Source organism: Ambystoma mexicanum, chromosome 6q (assembly GCF_040938575.1).
Source record: "Ambystoma mexicanum isolate Mex_15411 chromosome 6q, UKY_AmexF1_1, whole genome shotgun sequence".
NCBI classification, from domain to species: domain Eukaryota; kingdom Metazoa; phylum Chordata; class Amphibia; order Caudata; family Ambystomatidae; genus Ambystoma; species Ambystoma mexicanum.
The window spans coordinates 1,669,778,385-1,669,805,399 of record NC_090937.1 but is presented as its reverse complement, the minus strand read 5'-3'; the positions used below and the strand labels follow the sequence as shown (position 1 = coordinate 1,669,805,399).

The following is a 27,015-nucleotide window of genomic DNA, read 5'->3' as shown; positions in this document are numbered from 1 at the left end:
ATAGCCCATGGGCATCAGGCCGCAAAGCCTACGACATATAGGCTTTTAGGATTTGATGACTGGTTTACTCAAACAGGGATGTTTTCAAGCTTTTCCTGAAGACCTCATAGTCTGCCTCTATTTGGGAGAGTTTACTCCAGTTTTTTAGAGCAGAAGTGGGGAAGGATCTGCCGGATCCTCTAGCTCTTTTGATCTGTGGTAGGATCAGGAGGTGCGAAGCACTGGAGCGCTGAGACCTGCATGGTGAATATTTTCTTACTGTTTGCTTCAGATATAGTGGGGCCTCTCCATGTACACTTATGCGTAAGGGTCAGTGTCTTGAATGTAATTTGTTTTTCTATTGGTAGCCAGTGAAGCTTCTTACAATATTGTGAGATGCGCTCTCTTTTTGTTGCATTGAAAATTATTCTGACTGCTTCGTTCTGGATTATCTGCAACTTTTGAATGTTCCCATTGCCTGCCCCATTCAATAAGGCCTTGCAGTAATCCAAGCGAGGCATAATTATGGCCTGGACCAAAGTCTCGCAATTTTTGCGAGAAACTAAGGAATTGATCTGTAGTAGAATTTTTAGATGGTAATGTGCATTTTTAGTTACATTTGACATGAGCATCTGCATTTAAAGATGCTTCAAAAATGGCGCCCAGGGTTTTTACCCTTTGAACCACTTTTATGTTGCAGGAGTCAATCGTAAAGCTTGTGTAGGATGGGTCAAGTTCCCTTCTAGCCTGGGTAGATCCGAAGACCATAAGCTCAGTCTTAGAGCTGTTTTAGCACATCCATTTTTGTGTCGTCCACTCCTGGATGACCGAGTAGATGTGGTTGAGTGTTTTGGTGTCCGTAGTGTGTCCCCACCGAGTTCCACGACCAGTTGGAAATCATCCGTGTAATTTGTAAAATGGAAACCCATCCTTTCCAGTTTGTCACACAGGAGTCGTATATAGATATTGATGAGTGTTGGAGCAATACAGGCTCCCTGTGGCACTCCGCACGTAATTTCAATAGGGTCTGAACAAACCGTGCCCCAGCATCTCTTTGATGTTCGTTCACCTAAAAACGAGTCAATCCATGCTATGGCATGTTTAGAACAATTTCCAACTTTAGCTAAGGTTTCCGATAGTCTGACATGATCAATAAGATCAAATGCCGCCGAGAGATCCAGTAAAACAAGCAGGCCTGTTTCCCCCTCATTCAAGCGACTTCAGTTTGCAGATCTAGTAATGCAGTTTCAGTACCATAATTCCGGCGGAAACCAGAATGTTTATGGTGAAACACTAAGGTAGATTCAAAATGGGTCTGCAGTTGTTTAGTGGCCGCTTTATCTAGTATCTTTAAAAGGAAAGGGGTGTTTGTTATTGGGCATAGGTTTAAGGGATCCTTCTTACTAAGCCCAGGCTTTTTAACAATAGGTGTGACCACCACTTCCTTAATGGCAGTTGGCATTAGATTAGACTCACCTTGGCTCTCTTGCTAAATTCTGCGACATTAATCTATCTACACGAGACAACTTCACCGATCGCAGATGCCTGTCCTCTGTGGATATCGGAAGCCTGCTATTCCCAGGATCACAGTCCTCTCCGCTTCATACAACATCAGGCCTTGGAAACGAGACGAATTATTACATACTAGTTCCTGGGGTGGCGAGCTGGCCCCACGCCCCTCCCCGACAGGTTCGGACCGTCCTATAGGGCAATAGGCCCATGGTCGAACCAAAAAGCAGAAAATGCTGGTGTTGGCCAGTTTTTTTGGTCAAAGTGGGACCTTTTTTGGCCAGTTTGATGAGTTAATTCACTCTCTGGCTAATAGTGTTAACCAGTGTTGCTAAATACATATTCTTTAAAATGCACAAACTGCATCACACTACAAATAAACGTCCCCTCGGTTACTGTTCTAACAGTGCCTCAAACGGAATGAATTGCCATTTGCAGCGGTGGCCACTTTTTCATTGGTGCCCAAGGCAATGTTACGGCCGAGTCCGACCGTGCAGTCACTAACCCCCTCTTCAGCCAATCCAAGCACACATTCACACGGGATATGCTTAACACCAGCGCTGTCACAATCTTATCTGGGGCAGACTGATGACCTGTGAAATATAAAACTGCCATACATGCAATTTACTCAATACGGTAGCAGTAGCATAGCCAAATGACTCCATGTCCTGAAGGACACACTGCACCAGTCCTGGGGTTTGCTTTTACCTTAGTTTTATATCACTCCACTTTGTTTAATACAACTGGCCCGAGCACTACAATTCCCATCTGGCCATTGATGGACACGCGGCCATCCGTACACACTAGGTAGTAGCTATAATGTGTTCACAGCATGCACTCTGCCCAAACCTACCCAGAAAGGAAAGAGCATTCCACACAGGCACCACCGCGGTAACAGGATGCAATGACGTGGCTACAGCTGAAAGGGCAGTCTACTAGCGATGGGGGAGGGGGATATAGTGGATACCAGATAAGTAGGGAGAGGGGGGCCCAGTCTGTGTTAGGGGAGCCGCCAGGTGTACGCATGCTCATGCTATAGTCATATCACTGTGAATTCCCAGCACTCTGACCTGCAACAGCATTAGGGATCCCCTCTTCTGCCCTATTGGGCGCATTTTCCGGATATTATATGCAGGAAGTGCATAGAGAACATGGATTATTGTGCAAGAAATGAAAAGCGTGGCATGCAGTATGCAGAATCTGCACGTACATAAACGCTTATGCAATTTATATTCTGTTGTGTACAGTACTTTTCTATCCTGATGGACACTGTGGCTCGAGATGCTATGTTCACCAACCGTACCAAGTGCACAGATATAAAGGGCACCAGCATTTCAGATGTGCCATATCATAGGTAGCTCAGTGGATTCATGTGCCCGTTACGGGGATATGACTATTACTTGTATGTCAGATTTCAATCCCAGTATATAACTCACAAGATTACGAGCCTGCAGCCAAAAAAGTGCCCCCTGTTGTAACCTTAGACGCCCTCTACCCTACACTAGATTTAGATCTAATGCTCTCAAATGGCTGCACAACAGTGATTTGTAACGATATTCACCCTCATCTAGCTGATCACGCTTTACACATGTTAAGACAATATGCTTCTGCGTTTACTTATCTTGATCCTAGATGTACTGCTTCTTCACCTGTATCATGTGTTGTAAGATACTACTGTTTTGTAACAGCCTGTGTCAGGCACTGCAACTAAGTTTCGAGTCTACATGTATTGGTGCGCCCAGCTGCCCACAGGCTTGGAGCGCATGACCAAATAAATAAACAAACAAACAAATAAATAAAGAGGATTAGCCTCCTGCAGCAGTTCCCGTCGCTCCCCCGGCTAGATCGACGCTGGCTGGTGCTTAGGGCACCATAGATTTGGACGAGGGATGAGAGTCGCAGGCCTAATTGCCCGCATTTGCCCTAGAGTCTCCGGGTATCAGCGGTAGACCTTGCAAATAACACCAGTATTCGTTTGTGCTAAACGATAAGAGAGAAGCATGAGGTCCCAGACTAGTGTCTAACGCTCATGTACCATGTACCTGGTAAACTCTCCCACTTTCCAATACTTGGGTGATCAGACGTGAAGGCTGCAGCAGAGTTGCTGCTGAAAGTTCACATAAAGCTGTACCTTCTTTCAACACAAAGAAGTTTGGCCTGGCTCTCCTAGTTTCGTGATGCGTGGTTATTAAGTTCAAGCTGCGGTGGGGGCTTTTCTGCATTACCTCCACGTCCACTCTTCCTCGTCCCAGTACTTACTTCATGAGGCACCCGCCTCCGACACAGGACCTTCTTCTATTTCTTTAAATCCCTATAACTCCTCCCCCACATCCATGTCACTCAGTTTAAATTTTTCCTGCCTCCGGCAGGTTGGACTTTTTCTTCCCGGTGCGGGGCACTGGGGAGCACCGATTGCTGGCCCCCTGGGGGGGGCTGTGTGGCGGGGCCCTCGGCTCCCTCAGGTGCGGCACTGCTCCTGGGCCCCCTGCGGGGCTTGTGGTCACAGTTGAGCTGGATTGCTTTGCTCGGTTCTTTGCTGGGCTCCGGACCGCAGCGTGAGCATTGTGTCCCGGGTCCTGCACGGCCCGGGGGAAGGTAAGGAGAGGGGAGGACTGGGCTTGATGTTTTTCCCCTCTCCTCCTGTTTTGGCCATCTTGATTCGACTTGGCAGTATGGGCTAGCCTTCCCTTTTGTTGTGAGGCCTCTCTGCTTCTTGTCGTGGGGTGACAGTGGCAGAGAGTCTTTGGGAGTGCGGGGGCTCTGTTCTGTCGCTGGCATGTCACATACCACCCGCTCCTCAGACACACACAGCACAGGATGCACCGGATGTTAGCTGCATTATCTGGGGGAAGGTAAGGAGAGGGGAGGACTGTGCTTGATATTTTTCCCCTCTCCTGCTGGTGTGGCCATCTTGACTCCTTCAACATGCCGTTTTCCTCGTGCTTTGTGTGCACATCTTTATTGGAAATGATGGCAAGCACTTGGCAGTATGGGCTAAGCCTTCCCTTTTGTTGTGAGGCCTCTCTGCTTCTTGTCGTGGGGTGACTGTGACAGAGTATTTGAAAGTGCGGGGGCTCTGTTCTGTCGCAGGCATGCCACATACCACCCGCTCCTCAGAGACACACGGCCCAGGAAGCACCGGATGTCAGCTGCATTCTCTGGGGGAAGGTAAGGAGAGGGGAGGACTGTGCTTGATGTTTTCCCCTCTCTTGCTGGTATGGCCATCTTGACTCCTTTGAAAGGCCGTTACCTCGTGCTCTGTGTACACATCTTTATTGGAAATGATGGCAAGCACTTGGCAGTATGGGCTAGCCTTCCTTTTTTGCTGTGAGGACTCTCTGCTTCTTGTCGTGGGGTGACTGTGACAGAGTATTTGAAAGTGCGGGGCTCTGTTCTGTCACAGACATGTCACATACCACCAGCTCCTCAGACACACACAGCCCAGTATGCACCGGATGTTGGCTGCATTCCTTGCGTGCTGCCTGTGAATACGGCGCAGATTTTGGAACCATCTGCAAGCGGCCGGAAGGGTACCGGCCTGGCATAGTCTACACTTCGGGTTCGAGTCTCAGTGGTGCTGACTCGGTCCTTCATCCTTCCTAGACCGATGCATTGGAACGATTTAGAGCATGGGGCTACCAGCTACTGGATACAGGGCTCAAGCCACCTCTCAGTCATGTGGTGTGTTTGGGTATGTGCTAGCTATGGACGCAGACTCCTTGTCCTGTCCTCTTCCTCTAAACTGCGCAAGGGAAAGTCAAAGGAGTTGATTTGCTTTTCCCTTGTCCGGCATGGGATTATGGAAAATGATCATGGAAGTAACGGCCATGCAGGGGGTTCCCAGTGTCTCTTCTCTTAGGCCCTAGGTCCTCCGGTGCTGACGTGTTGCTTTCACGCCTCCTCTCAGACTTGTGGGAAGTGATAGGGCACATGGTGGCACATGTCTGTGCTTAGAGGGGTTCTCAGAGCCCCTGGTGCCGGTGGAGGGGATGTCACTTCAGTGGGTTTTCCAGTATAGGCATACCTCAGGTAGGGAGTTGCCTTTGATGTCGGCTATCCGGGATGGATTGCTTTGCCCCGCTTTGTGACAGTACTCTGCCCTTTTGACGCCAGCCTGGTGGCTCCTCTGTCGGCTGAGGGGGCCATAGTCTGCTGGACTTCTGGGCTGTCCAGTATCTTCCTTTTGATAGGTCAAATCTTTTTGTGGACTGACAAGCATGCTGTTATATTGTGGCGCAGGCCTGTTTCAACGTCCTGTGATTTCCCTCTGGTGCAAGTGCAGTGACTGGCGGTTTTCCCTGGCTCCTCGTCTCTATCTTCTCGGAGGTGTATGGGACCGGTGGGGTTCGGCTTCCTGGGTAATGGGATCCGTCTGGAGGGGGTATCAGTTGCCGTTCCTGTCTCCTCCTGTCCAGGTTTGCATGGTTAGGACTTTGGTACCCAGCTCACGGTCCAAGTAGTTGGCCATGGGATCCGTTCTCTCCGAACGGTTGTTGTGGGTTACTTGCGGGTGTTCCTGGTCCCAATGCCTTCTAGGATGTGTCACCTGCTTATGGGTCTCAAGACCCTGCACTGCTTGTCCGGACGTTTGGGGAGAGCGTACTCTGGATGTTGTGCAGGGGGGGCGCTTGCTGGCTGTTCTGGGCTGGGTTTTCAGAAGGCAGTATGTCTCGACTCACCTGTTGCTGAAGTTACGGGGCACGTGGCGTCTTGCATGTTTTCCAGTTCCTTGAGCCTGTCTTCGGTTACGTCTCCTGGTGTCTTATACTCTCTCCCACTGGCTCCCGACATCTCGGCTTTCGTAGTTTTGTTTTCAGTGTCCCCAGCGCTGCGAGTGTCCCTGCTATGGTGGCGGGGGGTTTCAGGTCTACAGGCTGAGGTGTGCATGGTCCTTCCTCCTGTGACCTCTCCTACTACCAACACCAGCAGAAAGGGTATACATTGGGGGTCCTCTCAGCTCAAGGGTTGTGAGATCTGGGGAGAGCCGGTGATCATCCAATTGGCAAGAGTTGTGCCATTGTGCAAGCTCTGGTGTACTTCGAGGAGTTGCTGGACGGTCGGCGGTTTTTGGTCCGATCGGACAATACGACGGCCTTGGCATATGTGAACTGCAAAAGGGGTTCCGGCTGTTCCTTGAATGCTCTGGCAGCGCTGATAGGCACCTGGGAGGAATCTCATCTGGTGTATCTGCTGGCCTCACGGATCAGAAGGGTGGACAATGTTCAAGCGGATCTTCTCAGACGCCGGTTTTCACTCCTCTGCAGAACTGGTCCTGTTGGCCCAGGTCTTTGCGGTGACCTGTGTCAGATTAGGGTCCTTGGTTCTAGACCTGTTTGCATCCCCGGCCTCAGCAGAAGTTCCCCTCTTCTGCTCTCGGTTTCAGGTTGAGGGGATTGGGGGATGGACGCCCTCTCTGTACAGTGGCCTTGGGGTTTTCCTTTATGCCTTTCCACCTATTCCCCTTCTGCCCCGGGTGGTTTGGCGCATCTGAGTGTCCAGGGTGACTGTGTTGTTGTTAGCTCTGTTCTGGTGCCGCCGGAGTTGGCTCCCCTCTCTGTTGGAGCTTCGTTCCTAGGAACCTTGGCTGGTTCTGAGGTGGCCGTGTCCCCTTCAAGGGGATCTGCGGTTAGAATTCCACCGGATGCAATGGGCGGTGTGGCTATTGCTCAGTCTAGGTTGATATCTCAGGGGTTCTCAGATCCTGTAGTTGAGTCCAAATGGATGCTCTTAGACCCTCCACTCTGAAGGTGTTAGGCAGACATTGGGGCCATTTCCGAGACTGGTATGGGCAGTCTGCGATCCCTCCCCTGCGTTCTGGCCTCTGCTATCCTTCGGTTCCTCCAGGAGGGGTTTTGACAAGTGCCTGGCAGTTTTTCCAGGCTTTGCTCTCAGCGGGCCTCCATGAAATTCCTTTTGGGGGACTCTGACTGTCACTTGGATGGGGAGGTGTTGGTGGGGAAGTTGATCCAGGGTTTTTCTTCTTCCCTTCCTTGTGCTGATAAAGGGCTTTCCTTTTGGGATCTCCCTCTTGTATTACGGTTCCTTCATGGGCCTCCTTTTGAGCCCATTTCCGAGATTGATATCAAACATCTTACACTGAAATCTGCTTTTCTTATTGCCCTCACTTCTGCCCGTAGGCTTGGGGAGATTGGGGCTCTCTTATGTCACGCTCCTTTCCTGAGGGTGCTGCCAGACTCGGTGGTGCCGGGGTGTGGTCCGAAGTTTCTCCCTTCAGTTGTCTCTCGGGTTTCACACCTCTCAGGGTCTGGTTCTCCTTGACTTCTTTCATGATCCAAGAACGCCTGAGGAGGTGGCTCGGCTTAACATTGATGTCCGGCGGGACGCGTTGGAGTATTTGGCTTGGTTTGCCTTTTCCACCAATCTGATAGTCTTCTGATTGCTTGTGGTCTGGCTGGGGCTGGGCATAACGCATCTGTGGTTTCCATTTTCCGGTGGTTCCGGGTTGTGATCTCTAGGGCCTGTGTGGCTTCTGGCCTGCCTGTGCCTGCGCACAATCAGGGGCGGTCTACCAGGGGTTTCGCGGCTTCCTGGCCCGATGTAAGGAGGGTTTTTCTCTGCAAGAGATTTGTATGGCTGCCGCCTTGGCTGGTCTAGGCATTTTCATCAACCGCTATGGGTTGAGTTTCTCCCACTCGGGGGTTGGTTCCTTCGTGGTTGGAGTTTTTGTCTGTGGGGATGTGATTTAAGAGTTATTGTGGGTGTGTTTTGCTGCACTGTTTTTGGCTCTGTCTCATTGGGACCTTTTCCCTGTTGATGCTTTGGTATACCTCATGAAGTAAGTACTGGGACGAGGAAGAGTGGACGTGGAGGTAATGCTCTGATTACTTACCGGTAATCTTCATTACTCCTAGTCCTACTCTTCCTCGTCACAGTACTGACGACCCTCCTCACCCTCCCTGCGGGGAAGGTCCCATGCTCCGGCTTGGTAATATGAAACTGAGTGACATGGATGTGGGGGAGGAGTTATAGGGATTTAAAGAAATAGAAGAAGGTCCTGTGTCGGAGGCGGGTGCCTCATGAAGTAAGTACTGTGACGAGGAAGAGTAGGACTAGGAGTAATGAAGATTACCGGTAAGTAATCAGAGCAGGACGCCACATTGGGTATAATACTGATCTGGGTGCATGAGTCGAACAATGACTGCAAGCACATAACCTTATCACACAATCTAGTTTCTTACATGTGCAAGCATTGAAAGTGCATGTACAAAACCAGTGGGGCTTTTAGGCGCACACTACTTTGCATTCTGATATGTGTAGTGTATGCAAGACATGGAAAACAAAGCGGCGATCAGTTTTTCTGCTTAACTTATTTGTACAGGGATGTATACATTTGTAAATTGCTTTATTGCGATTATGAACTTTTCCAGTCCTCTATATTGGAGTGCATTCTTGAAATCCAAACAGTCCACGTCCAATACCGAGTAGAATAAAGAAAATGCATGGTGAAGGGCTCCAAGAGTGCGAGGCACATTTCCCAGGCAGGGCAGCTCACCTCACTGTGCACCGAGTATTAGAGGTTATAATTAAAACACAACGCGTGTGTGTGTGTGTTTTTATCATGTATAATGATGTTTAAGCAGAAGGGAAGCAGGACGCCGGCCCTAAGCTGCTTTACTTTCCCAGATGCTTGCATCGACTGTGACGAGGGGGCTTGCACTGGGCGTCATGGAGACGCAATTGGGAGCTTGCAGGGGGGCAGGCCAGGCTGCTGGCGCGCCTCTTGCAGAGGAGCTAAAGGGGGGCATTGAGCAACGGTTGCAGAACCTGTGCACAGCAGTCTACCAACAGATCTCAGCAGCTAGCGCATGAACCCACAGGGCTGCACTCTTTGCATGCACACCAGTGATCCGAGCGCCGCCGAATCCCACCCACGCTCAGCATTTCGCCCCCGATGGTCGCCAAGGCAGGGCTCCCTCGCTGGCTCTATAACCCCCTCGCCCCCCCCCGGGGGGGGGGGGCTGGAAGTGACAGGCACCGCAGGGGATGCCCTACCTGTGGAAGGTGACGCCCTTCTTCCCGGCCTTCCAGCCGTTGCTGCAGTACAGGGAGCTGCAGTGGTGCGGCATGCCGGGGGGGGGAGGAGCGCCCCCCCCCCGACCCTCTACATAAGCCCTGGAGCCCACGGAGTCAGGAACACCTAAGATGGAGGACGGAAATGGGCGCCCACGGCCCGAGTCCAACTGTCCAGCTCTCCCCTATCCAGCGGGCTGAGGGCGGGCTGACTGCCTCTGCCGGAGCTGACCCGGAAGAGCCCTGCCACGGCACTATGCCGGCCGGAAGTCTTCATCACGCTCTAGGCGGCGGCCATCTTGCAATGGTGCAAACTCCAGTTCATCACAATGGGAAATAAAAGAAAAAAACAAGTAGAGAGAGTTTGAAGAGAGTCACGATTTACACCACGTTCCTAGCCAAGGCTAAATTGAACCAACTGCAGGTTGATGTAGCCTGGCAGGCAGGTTCCAAGGATTGTGGTCTGTCAAGTCAAAGAGAATCCTGCCAATGACATGTATAGGCCCTTCGAGCTGAATAGAAGCGTGCGGTTGCAATCCCACAGTCATAGCTCTCAACCATTTGTGTTGCAAAGGCAGGTGAAATCACCCGATTTTGTTTTTGGCGGGTGAGACGCCCATTAGAATGAATGGCCGTGCAGGAGGCTTGGCGGGTGAGTCAGCCCTTTACAGGGCGGGTGACACCTGCCAAAAGCTGGTGAGTTGAGAGCTATGCCACAGTACAATGGGTACAGTACAATGACACCCTTTAACTCGAGGACATTTAAATCCAACTCCACGTTTTTACTGATGGCAACACAACGATCCAAAACGTCATTGTTTGATGCAACTCGTGTAATGAACAGATAATACAACATAACAAAACGGGAAACAATGTCAGTACTTGCCCTCGGCTGGCAGGTTGCCTCCATACCTACGGGTTTACCCTATAAATTGACCGCCACACCAGCGCGCTTTCATTGCACGAGCGGAGCCTGAAGCTAAAGCAGGCCTCCCATGTGGCCCATTCCGTGTGCGTGGGCTCCTGCTTGAGTGAGTCGTTGCTGCTCAATGTTATGAATGAAAATGTTATGACTGGACCTGCGGTTACGTAGGCCAGTGCGACCATCGCTGGGGGCACCCAGCGCCCACAGTGACCTGACCAGTTGCAGGCTGGTTTAGGAAAACGCATGCGGGTGCCGCACGTTTTGTCTAAACATCGCAAGTTATTAGCGAGAAGTATTCTGTTTTGAAATTAGAGATTGGCACTGCGTCAGTTTTGTAGTCACCTGGGGACTGGATCCGGTTGCCTTAACAAGGGCGTTCCTCCCTGTGCCCCACGTTGTGGGTTTCTTCACCTGTGTGAAGGTGTGACGATATCTCGGCGGATGCCTGTTGAAGAGTTTTGGTTTTTCAATGAAGAAAAATTAGCTCATCGGTCATTTACAGACATGCTTTGAAGGTTCACCATATTAAGGCTGTTTGCCTGAAACTACCCATTCAACACGGTGTTGAGAAGAATAGTGGATGTTTTAAAGATTCCCCTGAAGAATGTTCACCCGAAAGGGGCTTTGAAGTACAGAAACATGTTGGGATTATATGTTGTTTTATTGACACACTTAGGTTTTTTCTGTGTATTGTGATATGTGATTTCGTTTGTGTCTTGGGTATTTGTTTAATTTGAACCTTAGCTTTTTAGATTTTGCAGGTTTTAGTGGTAGTATTTACACTGTGTTAGGTGAGGGTAGTATTTTATGTTTTAATTTAAATATTTTGAATAAAACAAGAAAAGTTTTTTTGAAAATTTAATGTTGCACGCAGTCTATGTTGTCAAGACTTGTAATGCCTGGGTAATCTTTCAGAGGTTTCTAATTGATGGGGGAGAGAGAGGGGTGCTAGTAGAGAAAGTTTACCATCTTATCCTTCTTTTATGAGATATATTACGGGCGCATGAGCCAGCTCGTGGGGGGATACTTGAGGTGCAAGGATCACCCTGATGGGCCATGATCACACAGACCCGGACAATGGCCTGGGGGCACGCAGACGGCTGGAGTTGCCCAGTCAGGGGCACCAGCCCACACACCTCAAGTTGCCCTGCAGGGACTCAGATACCACAGCTTTCAACTCACACGCTTTTGGCGGGTGTCACCCGTGTAGGGGAGGACAGGCCTTAGGGCCCCCCTCTCTTACATTATTCTCCCCCCGGTGAGGACCATGGCTCGCCGGGCGATCCCTCATGCCACCCGGGCCCAGGTGGAGGAAGGCTTGCCCGCCGATGACATTGCCCCCACGTATCCATCATACACACACACTAACGTTTAGACAGGCCTAGAAGCCTTTTGGCCCAGCAAAGATGGCGTGAGTTCAGCGCGCTGCGGGACGAGCCCCCACCTTTGGAGGGCTTTCCAAGTATCCCTGCCGCAGCAGCCCTGGTAGATCCGCTGCGAGCGCGTTCCCATGAGAAAGTCGGGTATGAGCTAAACCCGAGATGCCAACACTGTAACATTTTATCATTCACAATGTAATATTGCACCCCGCACGACCTGGTCCGCGAGGCCGGGGTGACGGGGAAAAAAGCTGAAGCATCACTATCTGAAGAAAGTAGAAAATAATTCAAGTATTGGTATTAACGAACTACCTCTGTTTAAACAGATCCTGTAAACTGTGAACAAACCATAAAAATGTAACGTTATATATCACATCACCCCAGGTCTGGACTAGTGCTGCTATAACCACAGAGAAAGATGTCGACCAAACGTATAGCCTTTATCTGTATAAATGTTCTTTCAATTCTATGTAGAAACCTGAACTCGTATATGTTTTCTTAATCACCCAAAGCGGCGAGTATTAATCTCTGTAGGCCATAATCTAGAACTACCTCATGTAACGTCTAATGTACATAAAATAATCAAACTCTGTAGCAAATGGAGTGTTAGGTAACGAAAAGGTACTTGGACTGAATATATTAACAGAATGTTTAATGAACTCGTAGAATATGTGTATGGTATAGTAGTTTAAAGAAGACAAATGGTATAAAAGTTTTGTATTCAAAATCAGGCAACACACGAGGAAAATACCTTTTGTGAATACATGCAAGGCCACTCTCCCTCCTACCCTATGAAGCCTGCCAAGTAGAAAAAAAGCTAAGGCCTGTGCCGTGCTCCCCCACCTCCCCCGACCAAGCTGGAACCGCTTCAGAGAGTCAGAGGCCCCAACGCAGCATCCAAGGCCACCGGCCGCCACCTGCGTTATTTACAGCACGGTAATAAACTCACGTTTGAATCCACTGATCTACCAGCCCCCTCTCGTAAATCCCACAATCCCCCAGACCACCCCAAGAAGCCTGACCCCGCACAAAGGCTACCCCCGACAATGAGACAAGACACAGAACCCCCCTTTATAGTAGAAAACATGTACCACCCGCCACAAGCCCCCAGAGCCCAGCCCCTCGACCTGGAATACCAGACGTCAGCACACCGGTAAATCCCACAGACGACCACCAGACCCCTCACAAGGTGCATTCCTCCTGTGTTGTATTGATTGAAAGATTTACTGTAGAAGTTAGATATGGGGTTTTAAGTAACTGCAATGTGCATGATCTAGGGCACCTAAGTCAGGGAAGGCATTCATCTTGGTCACAGGCTGCCCCAGCGTACCAACACCGCCCGGATGACCTCAAGCCGGCCTGCCAGGCCCAACCCAATCCACGAGGCTGACCAGTGACGTCCTTTCACCCGGACCAACCACGCTGCAGCAACACCTATAGTTAGTCGACGCCACCCAATCCCAATTAACTTGTGCCCCCTATAGTGTGTAGGTTCTGATGACGTTTTTTGTATTAGAAATACGCCTGCCTTTGCGATTGTCAGGCAGAGCGCTCTCGGAGGTTGCAGAGTTCTTTGCATGCCATATTCTTTTGATAAACTCCCACTTACGCTCACCCGCACTCTGTCTTGGCCTTATTCCCATTGCGGGAGTGTCCATTATTGTCTCCCATTGCGGGGAGGATCGTGCTGACTTGGGGGCGCTTCCACTCAGTGGTGACCCCGACGTGATATTTCCAAATTTATTTTTCCTGAACTCCTTTTAACGACTCCCTTTTGGCACGAGAATCTCCGGTCAGAAAGGGAAACGCACGGTGGGCCGGCTCCGGGAAGCTACCCGCCAACGGCGACCGGTACGCTTAGAAGTGCGCACTCAAACTAGAAGGGGTACGGGATCCCGGTTGCAAAATCCCCTTTGAGTACCGCTCGCCGGAGCCGGGGCTGACCGTTGAGCAGAAAGGCAACACCGCCTGGACGGACCCAGTTTCGGAGACTATCGGTTCAAGACGGGCACGTGAGTACCGAGTGCGAGCGATCCTAAAGGGAGAGGGAGGGGAACTTGTGAACAGGAGAACGTGGGCAGGTAGAGGAGAGAATAACGGGTGTCTACTAAAGACAGGTCTTAAAACTTTCTTTATCTTTTCTTTGCATATGGCCATTAGGAGTAAGAAATAAGTGAAGTGGTAGAAGTGACGGAAACCTAGCTCCGAAAGGGGGTGGAAGGCGGCGCCGCATAGTGCTATCTAAACTAGTACTGGGAATATATGAAGAAGTAAGAAATAAGTTATTGGTGTCTGGCAAAGGGAGACACCGGGAATATTTTTAGTGATTGCTACTCTTTCTATTTCTTTTTTCCATTCCACGGGGCAAGGGGTGAAAGCGAAAAGGGTATAAGGTAAATATACTTGTAGAAGAACTATAAAATAGGGAGCACATTAGGAGGAGTGGGGACTAAGTAGTGGCACGTACAGACGTGAACACAGTAACCTTAGCAGAAAAACAGGGACAGCTGGCCAGGGAGGAAAGGGAGGAAAAAAGACGAGGTGTGAGTGGGAAAGCATTGTGAAGGGTGCGCGCACCGTGTGAGTATTGGAGAAGAACGGTTGACCAAGAGGGGGTGCTAGAGAGTGTTGGCTATAACTAGTAATTGATTGATTGTAAGAGAAATCACATGAGAGTGTATGGGAATGGGAAGGGGATGAGTTGTGGTGAGTAAGAAAGGATCTGCGCAGTGAATAACTTTGGGTGATATTGTTGAGACGTCCGCTCTTGTCTGTGCCACAAAGATATAGATACATATATCTACACCTAACTAAAAGTAAAGGAGGTGGACACGGTCGTCGCTAGTGATTTAGAACATGGGGGCAGAAACCCCCTTGTCACATATTTGTAAGAGCTTACCGGGGTACGCTGAACGAATAAATAAATATCACAATCAATGGGTAACAGAATTGAAAGGGGAGGGTCTGCCCCAGATTTGGCCCGAGGGAGGGTCTTTTGACAAAAGCGTTCTTGATATGGTACGAGCATGCATTAGCCTCAAGTATAAGGGGAAACAATGGCAAAATAGGAAGGAGATATTAGACCTCTGGAGATTGTTTGAGGAAGTACCCCCACCCAAAGATCCGGCACCAAATGTCGATCTGCCGTCCACAACAGACAACCCACTCATGATTCCAAGAGGGGAAAAGGACTAGTTAAATACAGAACAACCTACGGAGGTGATTAGCTTGTACCCACTATTAAACAAACCAGCCCCCGCAGCAGGATATAGCGACCCTACTTATGTGCCTCCCCCCACAACTGTTACACCACAAAGACCAACAGCCCCCCCGCCATACGAAAGCACCAGAGAGCGCGCCCAGGGAAGCACACAGAGGGTGGATATAGAGAAGCTAACGAGTGACTTAGAGTCGAGGCTTACTGTGGCAAGGGATGAACTCTCAAGAATAAAAGACATATGTGAGCGCACAGCGTGCGCCCCTACACAATCAGGACGCACGTCTAGAGCGTCAAGCGAAAGTAGACAAATTGAGGAAGGATGGAAAAAGGGGGAAATACTGTTCAGAATTGAGGAAGAGCCGACACGAATAATTGAGGTAGGAGCAGTAGAAGGGAGCATTGGCGATGTATCACGAGAGAGAGGGATCAGAGAGGACTTGTTATGTGATGTCAGAGGAGGGATGGATGAGAGTGATAGGTTGAGTATGGCAGTAGGAGGGGAAAGCGAGGAGGTGGACGGTGCATGCTCGCTAGGGACTATAGACGACGAATGGATGGGACGACTAAGAAATAGGGTGGGGAAGATGGCGTCATTGGAGTCAGCAGCGACTAAGGGAGGGGAGGGTACAACTGCAAAAGGGAAGTTACAACTTCCATTGATACACAGAGGAGGGGGGAGACCAAACTATATACCATGGGCTCAGATGGATAAGGCTAATTTAATGAAATTATTGCCCCAGCTGTCGGGAGGGGCGAGCAAGTGGATATATGCATTTGAGAAACATACCGCCGGCATACCGTTGGCAGTAGGCGATGTGAAAAGCCTACTAGTATCCGCAGTAGGAGATCAAGCGGACAGAGTATGGGCTAAGGCTGGTTTCCCGGCCGTGACGTTAGACTGTGATCGCCATGATGGGGCTTCCTTTAATACAGTACGAGCAAGGGTGTGGGACGCACTGCGGGAGACATTCCCAGATACCCCTGATCTACAGTCAGTAATGCAATGTACAATGAATGACGGGGAGGATGCTATGGATTACATTCTCCGGGTGCAGGAGATGTGGAGAGCGGAAACGGGCACGCCCTGGCATCAGTCAACGTCTCTGTTTTACTTTATCATCAAGAGAGGGCTCCCAAAAGAGGTGCAGAAGGTACTCGAGAAAATAGCAGGTGTCGAGGCGAAGGGGTGGCCGGAGATCCAAAGCATAATAGTGCACCATTGCAAAAGAATAAAAGAAAGAGAGAAGGAAGTGGCACAGAAAAGATTGGCAGACGAAGCGAAGTTGGTACAATCAAAGCTAGTGAAGGTTGCAGCAGCGGTAGCAGGACTCCCACTCACGAGGGAGGGAGACGAAGGAGAGGAGGGGCAGATAGCAATACAAGGGAGAATAGCAGCTAATTGGGCCGGACAAGGACAGCGACAGTGGAACGAACAAGAGCAGAACGGAGGTCTCGCGTGGCAAGAGTGGGCCCCAAGAGGGGGAAGAGGTGGGTACAGGGGCCGAAGAGGAGGACAAGGGTATGGAGGAAGGCGAAGGGAGGTTCCTGGAGGATGATACAAGATTTATGTGATTAAGAAGGAGTTCCCTCTAGTGCCGAACCCGGCGACAATACTATGCAACATTCCGAAAACGGCATCCCACTTCACAGTTATTGACTTGAAAAATGCATTTTTCTCGATTCCCTTAGCAGAAGAGAGCAGGTACTTAACAGCGTTTACGCTAGGGGGGAGGAGGTTCGAACACTGCAGACTACCACAAGGATATTGCGAGAGCCCAAGCATATTCAACAGGGTACTACATGAAGATCTGGGGAATTTGTCTGTAGAAAGCACAGTGATTCAGTACGTTGATGATTTATTGGTTTGTGCACAAACTGAGGAGGAGTGTAGAAAGGACTCAATTACACTCCTGACATTATTGGCCAACAAAGGGTACAAGGTGGACAAGGGGAAGTTACAATACTGTCTGACAGAGGTCCTATACTTGGGACAGCTGATATCAAAGGATGGCAAGCGGATCATACCAGACAGGGCACAGGCAATTAGAACAGTTGGGGAGCCCAAAACAGTAAAAGAGATGCAGAAATTTCTGGGTATGTGCAACTATTGCCGAGCATGGATATTGGACTATGCAGCGTACACAAGGCCCTTGTTACAGGCACTAAAAGAAGCACAGCAGGAAAACAAACACATAGAATGGACGGAAGAGATGAACACATCATTTAACTCACTAAAAGAGCTGATATCAAGCGCTCCAGTACTGGCAAATCCAGATTATGGGCGTGAATTCTTCTTATTTTCGCACTGCAAAGGAACACTGATGACAGCAGTACTGACACAAAAGACATCGTTAGGGCACAAACCACTGGCTTACTATAGTGGCACCCTAGACGCAGTAATGCAAGGTCATTTCGCGTGCGAGCAATCCCTAGCTGCCGCCGCGTTCGCTATTGAAAAAAGTGCCACGATAGTGATGGGCTGTCCTGTGACACTGTTTGTGGAACACTCACTATTTGCAATATTAGAGCGATCAAAGAGCACATTGACAACACAACGCGCCACAGCATATGAAATAATATTGTCCAGCGCAAACATCCATATAGTAAGATGTAAAACAGTGAACCCGGCCACATTCATCACAGAGGCGTGCACCGTAGAGGACATGCAGAATCACAACTGCGCTACGTACACAGGTGACGAAGGTCAGGACCAAGTGATTTTTGAGAATGCCCTGAACGAGGGAGAGGTGTATTTCGTGGACGGATCAGCATCAATAGACATGGAGACAGGAGAGAAACATGTGGGTATGGCAGTTGTACGATTAGAGGAAGATGAATACGAGACACTAGTGCAACACCGCCTCCCATCACACTATTCAGCCCAAGCAGCAGAACTAATAGCGCTAATAGAAGCATTGCATGCCGCCAAGGGGTGCGCAGTGACAATATATACAGACTCAGCATACATGACAACAACAGTACACGGCGGGTTGGCACGGTGGGGGCGGAGGGGGTTCCGACGAGCAGATGGAACACCGGTTCAGCATGCAGAATTATTGAAAGAACTGATTGAGGCCCTGCAAGACCCCACGGCAGTGGCCATCGTAAAATGCCAAGCCCACACCGCAAATACAGATTTTATATCTTTGGGGAACGCGGCAGCAGACGCCGCTGCCAAAGAAGCTTCGTATTTACAGAAAGGTGAAGTTGGAGAGTACATGCTGCACCACACAGCAAGCCAAGAGATCCCCACAGGATACAATATGATGCCCACACAGGAAATAATAGAGCTGCAAGAGGGAGCTAGTGCAGAAGAAAAATTGCTGTGGACTAAGAGGGGATGCAGCAAATCGCCGACTGATTTATTGTGGCGACAAGAAAGTTCAGGAAAAGCGGTAATGCCAGTTACATTGTTAGAAATAGCATTTCAACAACTACACTTTCCCGCACATAACGCAAAGCAACACATAATGGCGGAGATACAAGAAGATTGGTTTGCACCTTGCCTCCAGGAACACATCACAAGGCTGGCTTTAGAATGCACGACATGTCAGATTTACAACTCAGGTATGACATTGCGCACACTAAGAGGTACGATACCAAAACCAAATGGCCCATTCAGAGAGCTCCACATTGATTATGTAGACATGGGAGAAAGATGTAACGGGGCTCGCTACATGATTGTGGTTGTATGTCCATTTTCGAGGTGGGTGGAGGCAGGCCCCTGTGCACGCCCTGATGCGAAGGGCGCCGCGAAGTTCCTAGTGCGGGAAGTATTCCCGCGCTGGGGAATTTGCGAAGTTATTCGCTCAGACAACGGCACGCATTTTGTTAATGAACTATTCAAAGAAGTGACTACGTTATTGGGAATAAAGCACAAATTATGTTCAATTTATCATCCTCAAAGTAATGGCGTAGTGGAAAAGATGAACGGTCTGTTAAAAAGCAGATTGTCAAAACTGTGTTTTTCCCTTAAAAAGAACTGGATGTACTGCCTGCCTTTGGCCCTGTTCGAATTGCGAAATCAGCCAAGTAAAGACCACCATTTGTCCCCGCATGAGATCGTCACGGGAAGGAGAATGCACACAGCGCATTCGCCTCTCCGTGAACGTTCTGATGCACACAGAAGCGCAGCGATATTGGGAGAGGAGTTCACAGAGTACTTGAAAAAACTGACACGGGCAGCGCGCGTAATTGCAAAGCAACTAGCCCCCCCCTCTACAAGAGAGGAGGGGAACACAACAGAAACAGAGAGACTGCCTGAAAAACCATTACAACTAATGCCTGGTGACTTTATATATGTCAGAAGTTTCGTGCGAAGGTGGAATGCGCCACGTTTCCATGGCCCTTATGAGGTAGTGTTTTGCACGCCCACGGCAGTAAAGGTGAAGGGCCTACGATATTGGGTGCATTTGACAGACGTACGCAGAGCCTATAGCGCCGTGGAAGGTGAGGTGCAGGACGAGGCACAGGCAACAGCGGACAGTGCAGTTGAGCAGAATGAGTGAAGGTGATTTTCTGTATGTGCAGCGATTGACAATGAATGCAAATGAGGACATGGCATTTGTGCGAAGAAAAAAAAAAAAAAAAAAAAAAAAGAATATATTTTTTTTTTTGCTCTTTAAATTGAATGGGGTTTTTTTGATCTCACATTTTTTGACGTTTTTTCTTTCTTTTTAATGAAGATTTTTCTATACAATGCACAATAATATAAAAGTACTAATTGTAAATACCTATGTCTGTGGAAGCAAAACCCTTCCCCCACCCACGTCCATGTTTTATGAAAGAGAAAAAAAAAAAAAAAAAAATTAATAATAAAAAAAAAGGTTGATGTTGACATGCCTGTACTTAATGCACTTTTGTATCTCAAACAGGAATCACCATGGCATCTAATGGGCAGCCTGCAACGAATAGATTTGTTAGGATTAAAGAAATGCTAATAGATAGGCTTACGTATTCATACGAATGTGGATTGTCAATTTGTATTATTGCATTTTTCATATCAATGTTTTGCCTGGTGACATATTGGGTTATAGCGCTCATCTCTATCGAGATGACCGAGGGGGGAGGGGGGAGTAACATCACTCGAGCTCCTGGGAGCAACGCAACCACAAGTGTAAATACTAAAGAAGGTGATTTTCTGATATGGGATGGATCACATTTTGTATGGGGTTATTACACTGAACCACCAACTGTCGTCCTGTCTGATTCAAGAGGTATACAAACAGAAATGGAAAACACCACAATGTCCATACTTGAACTATATAACAGCCCCAACACCCTCCCCACCCCATCTGAAGGAAGTGACTTGTTGTTTATTGAAGAAGATGGGAATATTATAACCATTAAAGAACATAAGGAAACATATCAGAACTTTGACAAGGGGGGTGGGAAGGAGAAAGGGGGGCCCATTTTTTCATCTATTAAAAACAACAGACGTAGGAGAAGAGAGACAAGCAGGAGGGGGTATGATGAGTACTATGGGTTAGGTCTAGACAAAATGGAAGACCCTCGGCACCCCCACCAAGCAAATAAATGGTATGCTGATATGAGTGCCACAGCCAAACAAACGACAAATGAGAGCTGTTATGTCTGCTCGCTCATTCCCCATGCATCAGGCACACCTAAAGTGTTGTTGCCCAGGGAATTGCCCATTGTAGATGCCCAGTGTCTCCTTCATCTCACGCTATGCCGAATAAAAAACACCTTCCAGGCACACGACGTCACTTTCAAGATGATACAGACTGAAAAAACGTGCTACCCAAAAGCAGCTGGAGTGGTATGTCTCAAAGAACCATTTTTTGCGATACAAGGGACACTGTTTGCTGAAAACAAATGGAAAGATGAAGAAGTACTGTGCAAAGCGGAAGCACTGAGAGGTGTCCAACCAGCCAGACTGCGATGGATGGAAGAAACATGCACACCAGTATGGAAGGAGCACATTTCCAAACTGACATGGGTAACAGCAATGGAAAAACCCTTCAAGCTACAAAGCGAGATCAAGAACGAACTATGTTTTAAGGGAGAAGGAAAAGTGGCGATAGGGACGAATAAAAACTGTAACAAAACCCTCACCATCCCAGAGATGAGAAAAGGAACAGCTGCATTGATGGACACATACTGGGTATGTGGGAACCAGGCCTACCTACACCTTCCCCAGGCATGGAGTGGCAGCTGCTCGATGGCCACTCTGCACTCAGCGCTGATGGTGATCCCAGAAAGCCACATTGACGGAAATAAAAGGATGCCAGGGAACATGAACCAGGGTGTGGTTCCTCCCACTGCAAAATCACACCTCTATGTCCTGTCCTCCGGAGAAAAGGGAGAAGAGCTATCACGGAACAGAAGGGCATCGAACTACATATCTCAAGCTTCATCTGATTTATTGGCACAGATTCCAGACAGGTACCGGCTGTTCAGCTCTGTAGAAACATTCTTTGCCTCGCTAATTTCAAGTGTCCAAGCAAGGGCAAACGCAAAATGGCTCCAGATAACACGGTGGGAACTGATTAAGTTAGCCAACGACACTGAAGAAGGGTTCAACATAATAAAAGTAGAACTGCGAGCTCTACGCCTAATGACCATGCAGAACAGGTATGTTCTGGACCTACTGACAGCGATGGACGGAGGTGTTTGCCGAAAAATAGGAAGTGCCTGCTGCACTTTCGTACCTTCTGAAGACGCGGAAAATGGGTCCTTATCCCACGTGATCGAAGCAGTACATAATCTGGGAGAGAAGATGAAGATGGAAGGTGGAGCAGAAGCCAGCACGTGGTTCGACAATATCTTCTCCTGGGTTCCCTCTTGGCTTGGGATGACAATGAAATTTCTGGTACCAGCTGTGGTGTTCCTCCTCGTGGCGTTCTGCCTGTGCCAGTTGGGCCTCCGATGTTGTGCAAATGCGGTCCCTAACGGCGCAATGATGATGGTGACAATGGGCAACTCTGGTGGTACAATGAGGGCAACACAAGAAGTACATGTGCAGACAGGAATAGACAACACCCCCCAGTACCGGTTAGTGCCTATGTACCGTGACAAGTACATAGTAGACAAGCTATGGCATACCACTATCAAGGAGCCCCGAGATGTGGAATTAGAATGGTACACAGAGGTCTGGGTAGATTTGGAGGAAAGTGGTGACTGTATATATTTAACGTGCACACCAGACGAATACGCTAGAAGAGGAGAGAGCTTAAGGGGGGTGTGTAGGGCATGGATGCCCATTAAAGGAACACCTGCATGGGATGACGCGATAGCTGAGGAGCAAGAGTGTAGAAGGTTGGAAGAGCTGAAGAATTCGTTACTTTAGTAACGAAAGGGGGGAAATGTAGGGGAGGACAGGCCTTAGGGCCCCCCTCTCTTACATTATTCTCCCCCCGGTGAGGACCATGGCTCGCCGGGCGATCCCTCATGCCACCCGGGCCCAGGTGGAGGAGGGCTTGCCCGCCGATGACATTGCCCCCACGTATCCATCATACACACACACTAACGTTTAGACAGGCCTAGAAGCCTTTTGGCCCAGCAAAGATGGCGTGAGTTCAGCGCGCTGCGGGACGAGCCCCCACCTTTGGAGGGCTTTCCAAGTATCCCTGCCGCAGCAGCCCTGGTAGATCAGCTGCGAGCGCGTTCCCATGAGAAAGTCGGGTATGAGCTAAACCCGAGATGCCAACACTGTAACATTTTATCATTCACAATGTAATATTGCACCCCGCACGACCTGGTCCGCGAGGCCGGGGTGACGGGGAAAAAAGCTGAAGCATCACTATCTGAAGAAAGTAGAAAATAATTCAAGTATTGGTATTAACGAACTACCTCTGTTTAAACAGATCCTGTAAACTGTGAACAAACCATAAAAATGTAACGTTATATGATATCACCCCAGGTCTGGACTAGTGCTGCTATAACCACAGAGAAAGATGTCGACCAAACGTATAGCCTTTATCTGTATAAATGTTCTTTCAATTCTATGTAGAAACCTGAACTCGTATATGTTTTCTTAATCACCCAAAGCGGCGAGTATCAATCTCTGTAGGCCATAATCTAGAACTACCTCATGTAACGTCTAATGTACATAAAATAATCAAACTCTGTAGCAAATGGAGTGTTAGGTAACGAAAAGGTACTTGGACTGAATATATTAACAGAATGTTTAATGAACTCGTAGAATATGTGTATGGTATAGTAGTTTAAAGAAGACAAATGGTATAAAAGTTTTGTATTCAAAATCAGGCAACACACGAGGAAAATACCTTTTGTGAATACATGCAAGGCCACTCTCCCTCCTACCCTATGAAGCCTGCCAAGTAGAAAAAAAGCTAAGGCCTGTGCCGTGCTCCCCCACCTCCCCCGACCAAGCTGGAACCGCTTCAGAGAGTCAGAGGCCCCAACGCAGCATCCAAGGCCACCGGCCGCCACCTGCGTTATTTACAGCACGGTAATAAACTCACGTTTGAATCCACTGATCTACCAGCCCCCTCTCGTAAATCCCACAATCCCCCAGACCACCCCAAGAAGCCTGACCCCGCACAAAGGCTACCCCCGACAATGAGACAAGACACAGAACCCCCCTTTATAGTAGAAAACATGTACCACCCGCCACAAGCCCCCAGAGCCCAGCCCCTCGACCTGGAATACCAGACGTCAGCACACCGGTAAATCCCACAGACGACCACCAGACCCCTCACAAGGTGCATTCCTCCTGTGTTGTATTGATTGAAAGATTTACTGTAGAAGTTAGATATGGGGTTTTAAGTAACTGCAATGTGCATGATCTAGGGCACCTAAGTCAGGGAAGGCATTCATCTTGGTCACAGGCTGCCCCAGCGTACCAACACCGCCCGGATGACCTCAAGCCGGCCTGCCAGGCCCAACCCAATCCACGAGGCTGACCAGTGACGTCCTTTCACCCGGACCAACCACGCTGCAGCAACACCTATAGTTAGTCGACGCCACCCAATCCCAATTAACTTGTGCCCCCTATAGTGTGTAGGTTCTTATGACGTTTTTTGTATTAGAAATACGCCTGCCTTTGCGATTGTCAGGCAGAGCGCTCTCGGAGGTTGCAGAGTTCTTTGCATGCCATATTCTTTTGATAAACTCCCACTTACGCTCACCCGCACTCTGTCTTGGCCTTATTCCCATTGCGGGAGTGTCCATTATTGTCTCCCATTGCGGGGAGGATCGTGCTGACTTGGGGGCGCTTCCACTCACCCGCCTTGTAAAGGGCTGAGTCACCCGCCAAGCCTCCTGCATACCCATTCATTCCAATGGGCGTCTCACCCGCCAAAAACAAAATCGGCTGATTTCACCTGCCTTTTCGACACAAATGGTTGAGAGCTATACAGATACTGTAGAGGGGCATGGGGACAGCGTTGCCCAGCAGGGGTACCGTCCTGGTATAGGGCCTGGCAGGGTAGGCCCTCTGCCTGCTACGCAGCGCCACGCACTGCCAAGAACGACAGAGCAGGCAGAAGTCAGTTGGTCCAAGATTAAAGAGCGGGAGGCCGCTCATTACTTTTATTGATTCTGTCACATGGTCACCGACACATGACATGAGCATGAGCCCTTGGAAATACCATGCTCCCAGTAGGGGTGACACCACACTCAGCACATTGGTGACGAGACGGTTGCTGCAGGAGCGATTGCCTTCACTCCAATGTTGAACCCAGCGACACCTTTCGTCCTAATGGGCACACAAGAGACTGCACGTGTGGTCTGCTCACCCTTAGCTCTCCATTGCACATGATGAGTGGCATCACCATGTGAGGAGCTCTGGGCTCCACAAGGCACACCCTGTACTGTGCTCCTTACTTGTTTGTTCTCCCTGAGGTTGGGGCTTTGCATTGGAGGGCTCATGTGCAATGTTTTTTTTTTTTTAATGGAATTTTTTATTCCCTCTTTCTCTTTTCATGTGCTTCCCTACATTACATCCATCTAGCGCCTGTGTAGCGGTGATCCGCTGGGTGTGTTGTCTCCGTGAGGCTAGGTGGTGGCACGCCTGCAGGTGCCTTTCCACGCCGAGTTGGTCTCTCTTGCTTGGGAGTGCCTCTGTGCTCGGTGTCACCAATGTCCTTTTGTCAAGATGGTCGACAATGCAGGTGCTGCGTCTTTGTCTGTGGTGGTGCCAAGACAACAGGGCGTACTGGTCCCGCTAATGGTGTTTGAAGTCTCAGGTGCCCCCTCCAGTCTGGGCCAGAGGTGGAATCTATGCATGGAGAGGTTGGAGATGTATTTTGTGGCTGTGGGGCAAAGACGATGGAGCCAAGAAAGCAACATTGTTGTATTCTGCTGGCTCTGCAGTGCACAAGCTTTGTAAGACACTGCGGGCTGTGGACCATTTGTACCTGCCATCTAGAGCTCTGTTGAGGGAATATTTCACCCTGATGGTGAATCTGGACTACGAACGATTTGTGATGTACTCGGCCAAGCAAAGGATGATGAATCACTGGATGCGTTTCATGGCAAGTTGAGGCATCTGGCAACGTCGTGTGGGTGGAACAACGAGGAAGAGATAGTTCGCCAACAACAAATTCAAGGCTGTTCATCCAGTAAGATGAGGAGGCAGATTTTGAGGGAGTCTGGCATCACACTGGCTTTCATCCTTGACCTCTGGGTTGCCTGTATCTATCCACCAGCCCACCTAGCCTTGCCTGTTTTAGCAAATTCGTATTTAGGCTTGCTTTAGTTAAGTTGCATCTAGGTTGCCTGTATCTATCCACCAGCCCACCTAGCCTTGCCTGTTTTAGCAAATTCGTATTTAGGCTTGCTTTAGTAAAGTTGCATCTACGTTGCCTGTATCTGTCTACTAGCCACTAGCCCACCTAGTCGTGCTTGCCATAGTAAATCTGCACTTAGGCTGCCGGCACACGCCCCACAGCTATCAGACAGTGCTTTCCTATCTTCGCCTGCACGATCAAAGTTTAGGTTGCCAGCACTCCAAGCCACATACACTAGCCCGCTATGTTTATACCACTATTCTACACAGTTCTACTCAGAACTGTCCTCTACTTGACCACCCTTCACGATATGAACTTATCCCAACCACAGAACCAGCTACCTCACGGAAGTGTATCGTTGGAGCAAGACAACATGGCCACTAAACCTTGCAGCCTCCAACAGCGAAACCTAAGAGTCCGCGCCAGACTCCCAAGAATTTATGACCCTCTATCCAATGCTCAATCCGCCCCCAACCACAATAGACACTCCAACCCCAACACACCTCCACACACAGATAATATTGGCCAACACCGACTACAACTCAACAGTCGAATCTTTAGAGAATCCACCTCCCCCCAAAATGCCAACACAATGTCCAACCACCTTCTGCCCCATCTACCCTACGTGGAATAAATGGTGCCTTAATAAACGCCCGTTCTATGGTAGCCCATGCCACCGAAATAGCGGACTTAATCCAAAACGAGAACCTAGATCTCCTAGCCATCACAGAATCCTGGATCCATCCCGCAGCAGGACCAGCCATCATGCTAGCCATCCCAGACAATTACACTCTTATACGCATGGATCGCACCACGTCTAGAGGTGGTGGCCTTGCTATAATTGTCAAAAATAATCTAGCCCTAAGACTCTCCTCACCCAATAATACCAACTCCTGTGAAGCCCTCACAGCCAAACTTACCATTGCCAACAATCAAACCATCACCATCCACTTGATATACCGACCATCAGGCCCCCTAGGCTCCTTTGAGGAAGATCTCATGAACCTATTATCTGACAACTTAAAAAACTCTACTCAATATCTCATCCTGGGCGACTTCAACCTCGGATTCAATGACCTACGTGACCCCAATGCCCTACAAATCAACAGCACCCTTGAGGAATTAGAATTTAACCAAAAGATAACAGAACCCACACATATCAAAGGAAGGACTCTCGACTGGATGGCCGAACATAACTGCCCAACTACCATCACCTCCATAATGCCCCAGTTATGGTCCGACCACCACATGGTATCC

At 49.1% G+C, this 27,015-nt stretch overlaps 1 protein-coding gene across 2 annotated transcripts in view; it reads right to left on the bottom strand.

Moving 5' to 3' along the window:
* LOC138517020 (uro-adherence factor A-like) overlaps window positions 1-27,015 on the bottom strand; it is a 367,547-nt gene that overhangs the window by 277,506 nt on the left and 63,026 nt on the right. The window contains exon 1 of one of the 2 annotated variants that reach the window (XM_069632528.1): window positions 9,502-9,728. The exons of the other annotated variant lie outside the window; for it this stretch is intronic. Within the exon in view, the coding sequence (XP_069488629.1) occupies window positions 9,502-9,575 (74 nt within the window). The 5' untranslated portion in view covers window positions 9,576-9,728. Of the gene's footprint in view, window positions 1-9,501; window positions 9,729-27,015 lie in introns of those variants that run through there. 2 annotated transcript variants of the gene reach the window in all.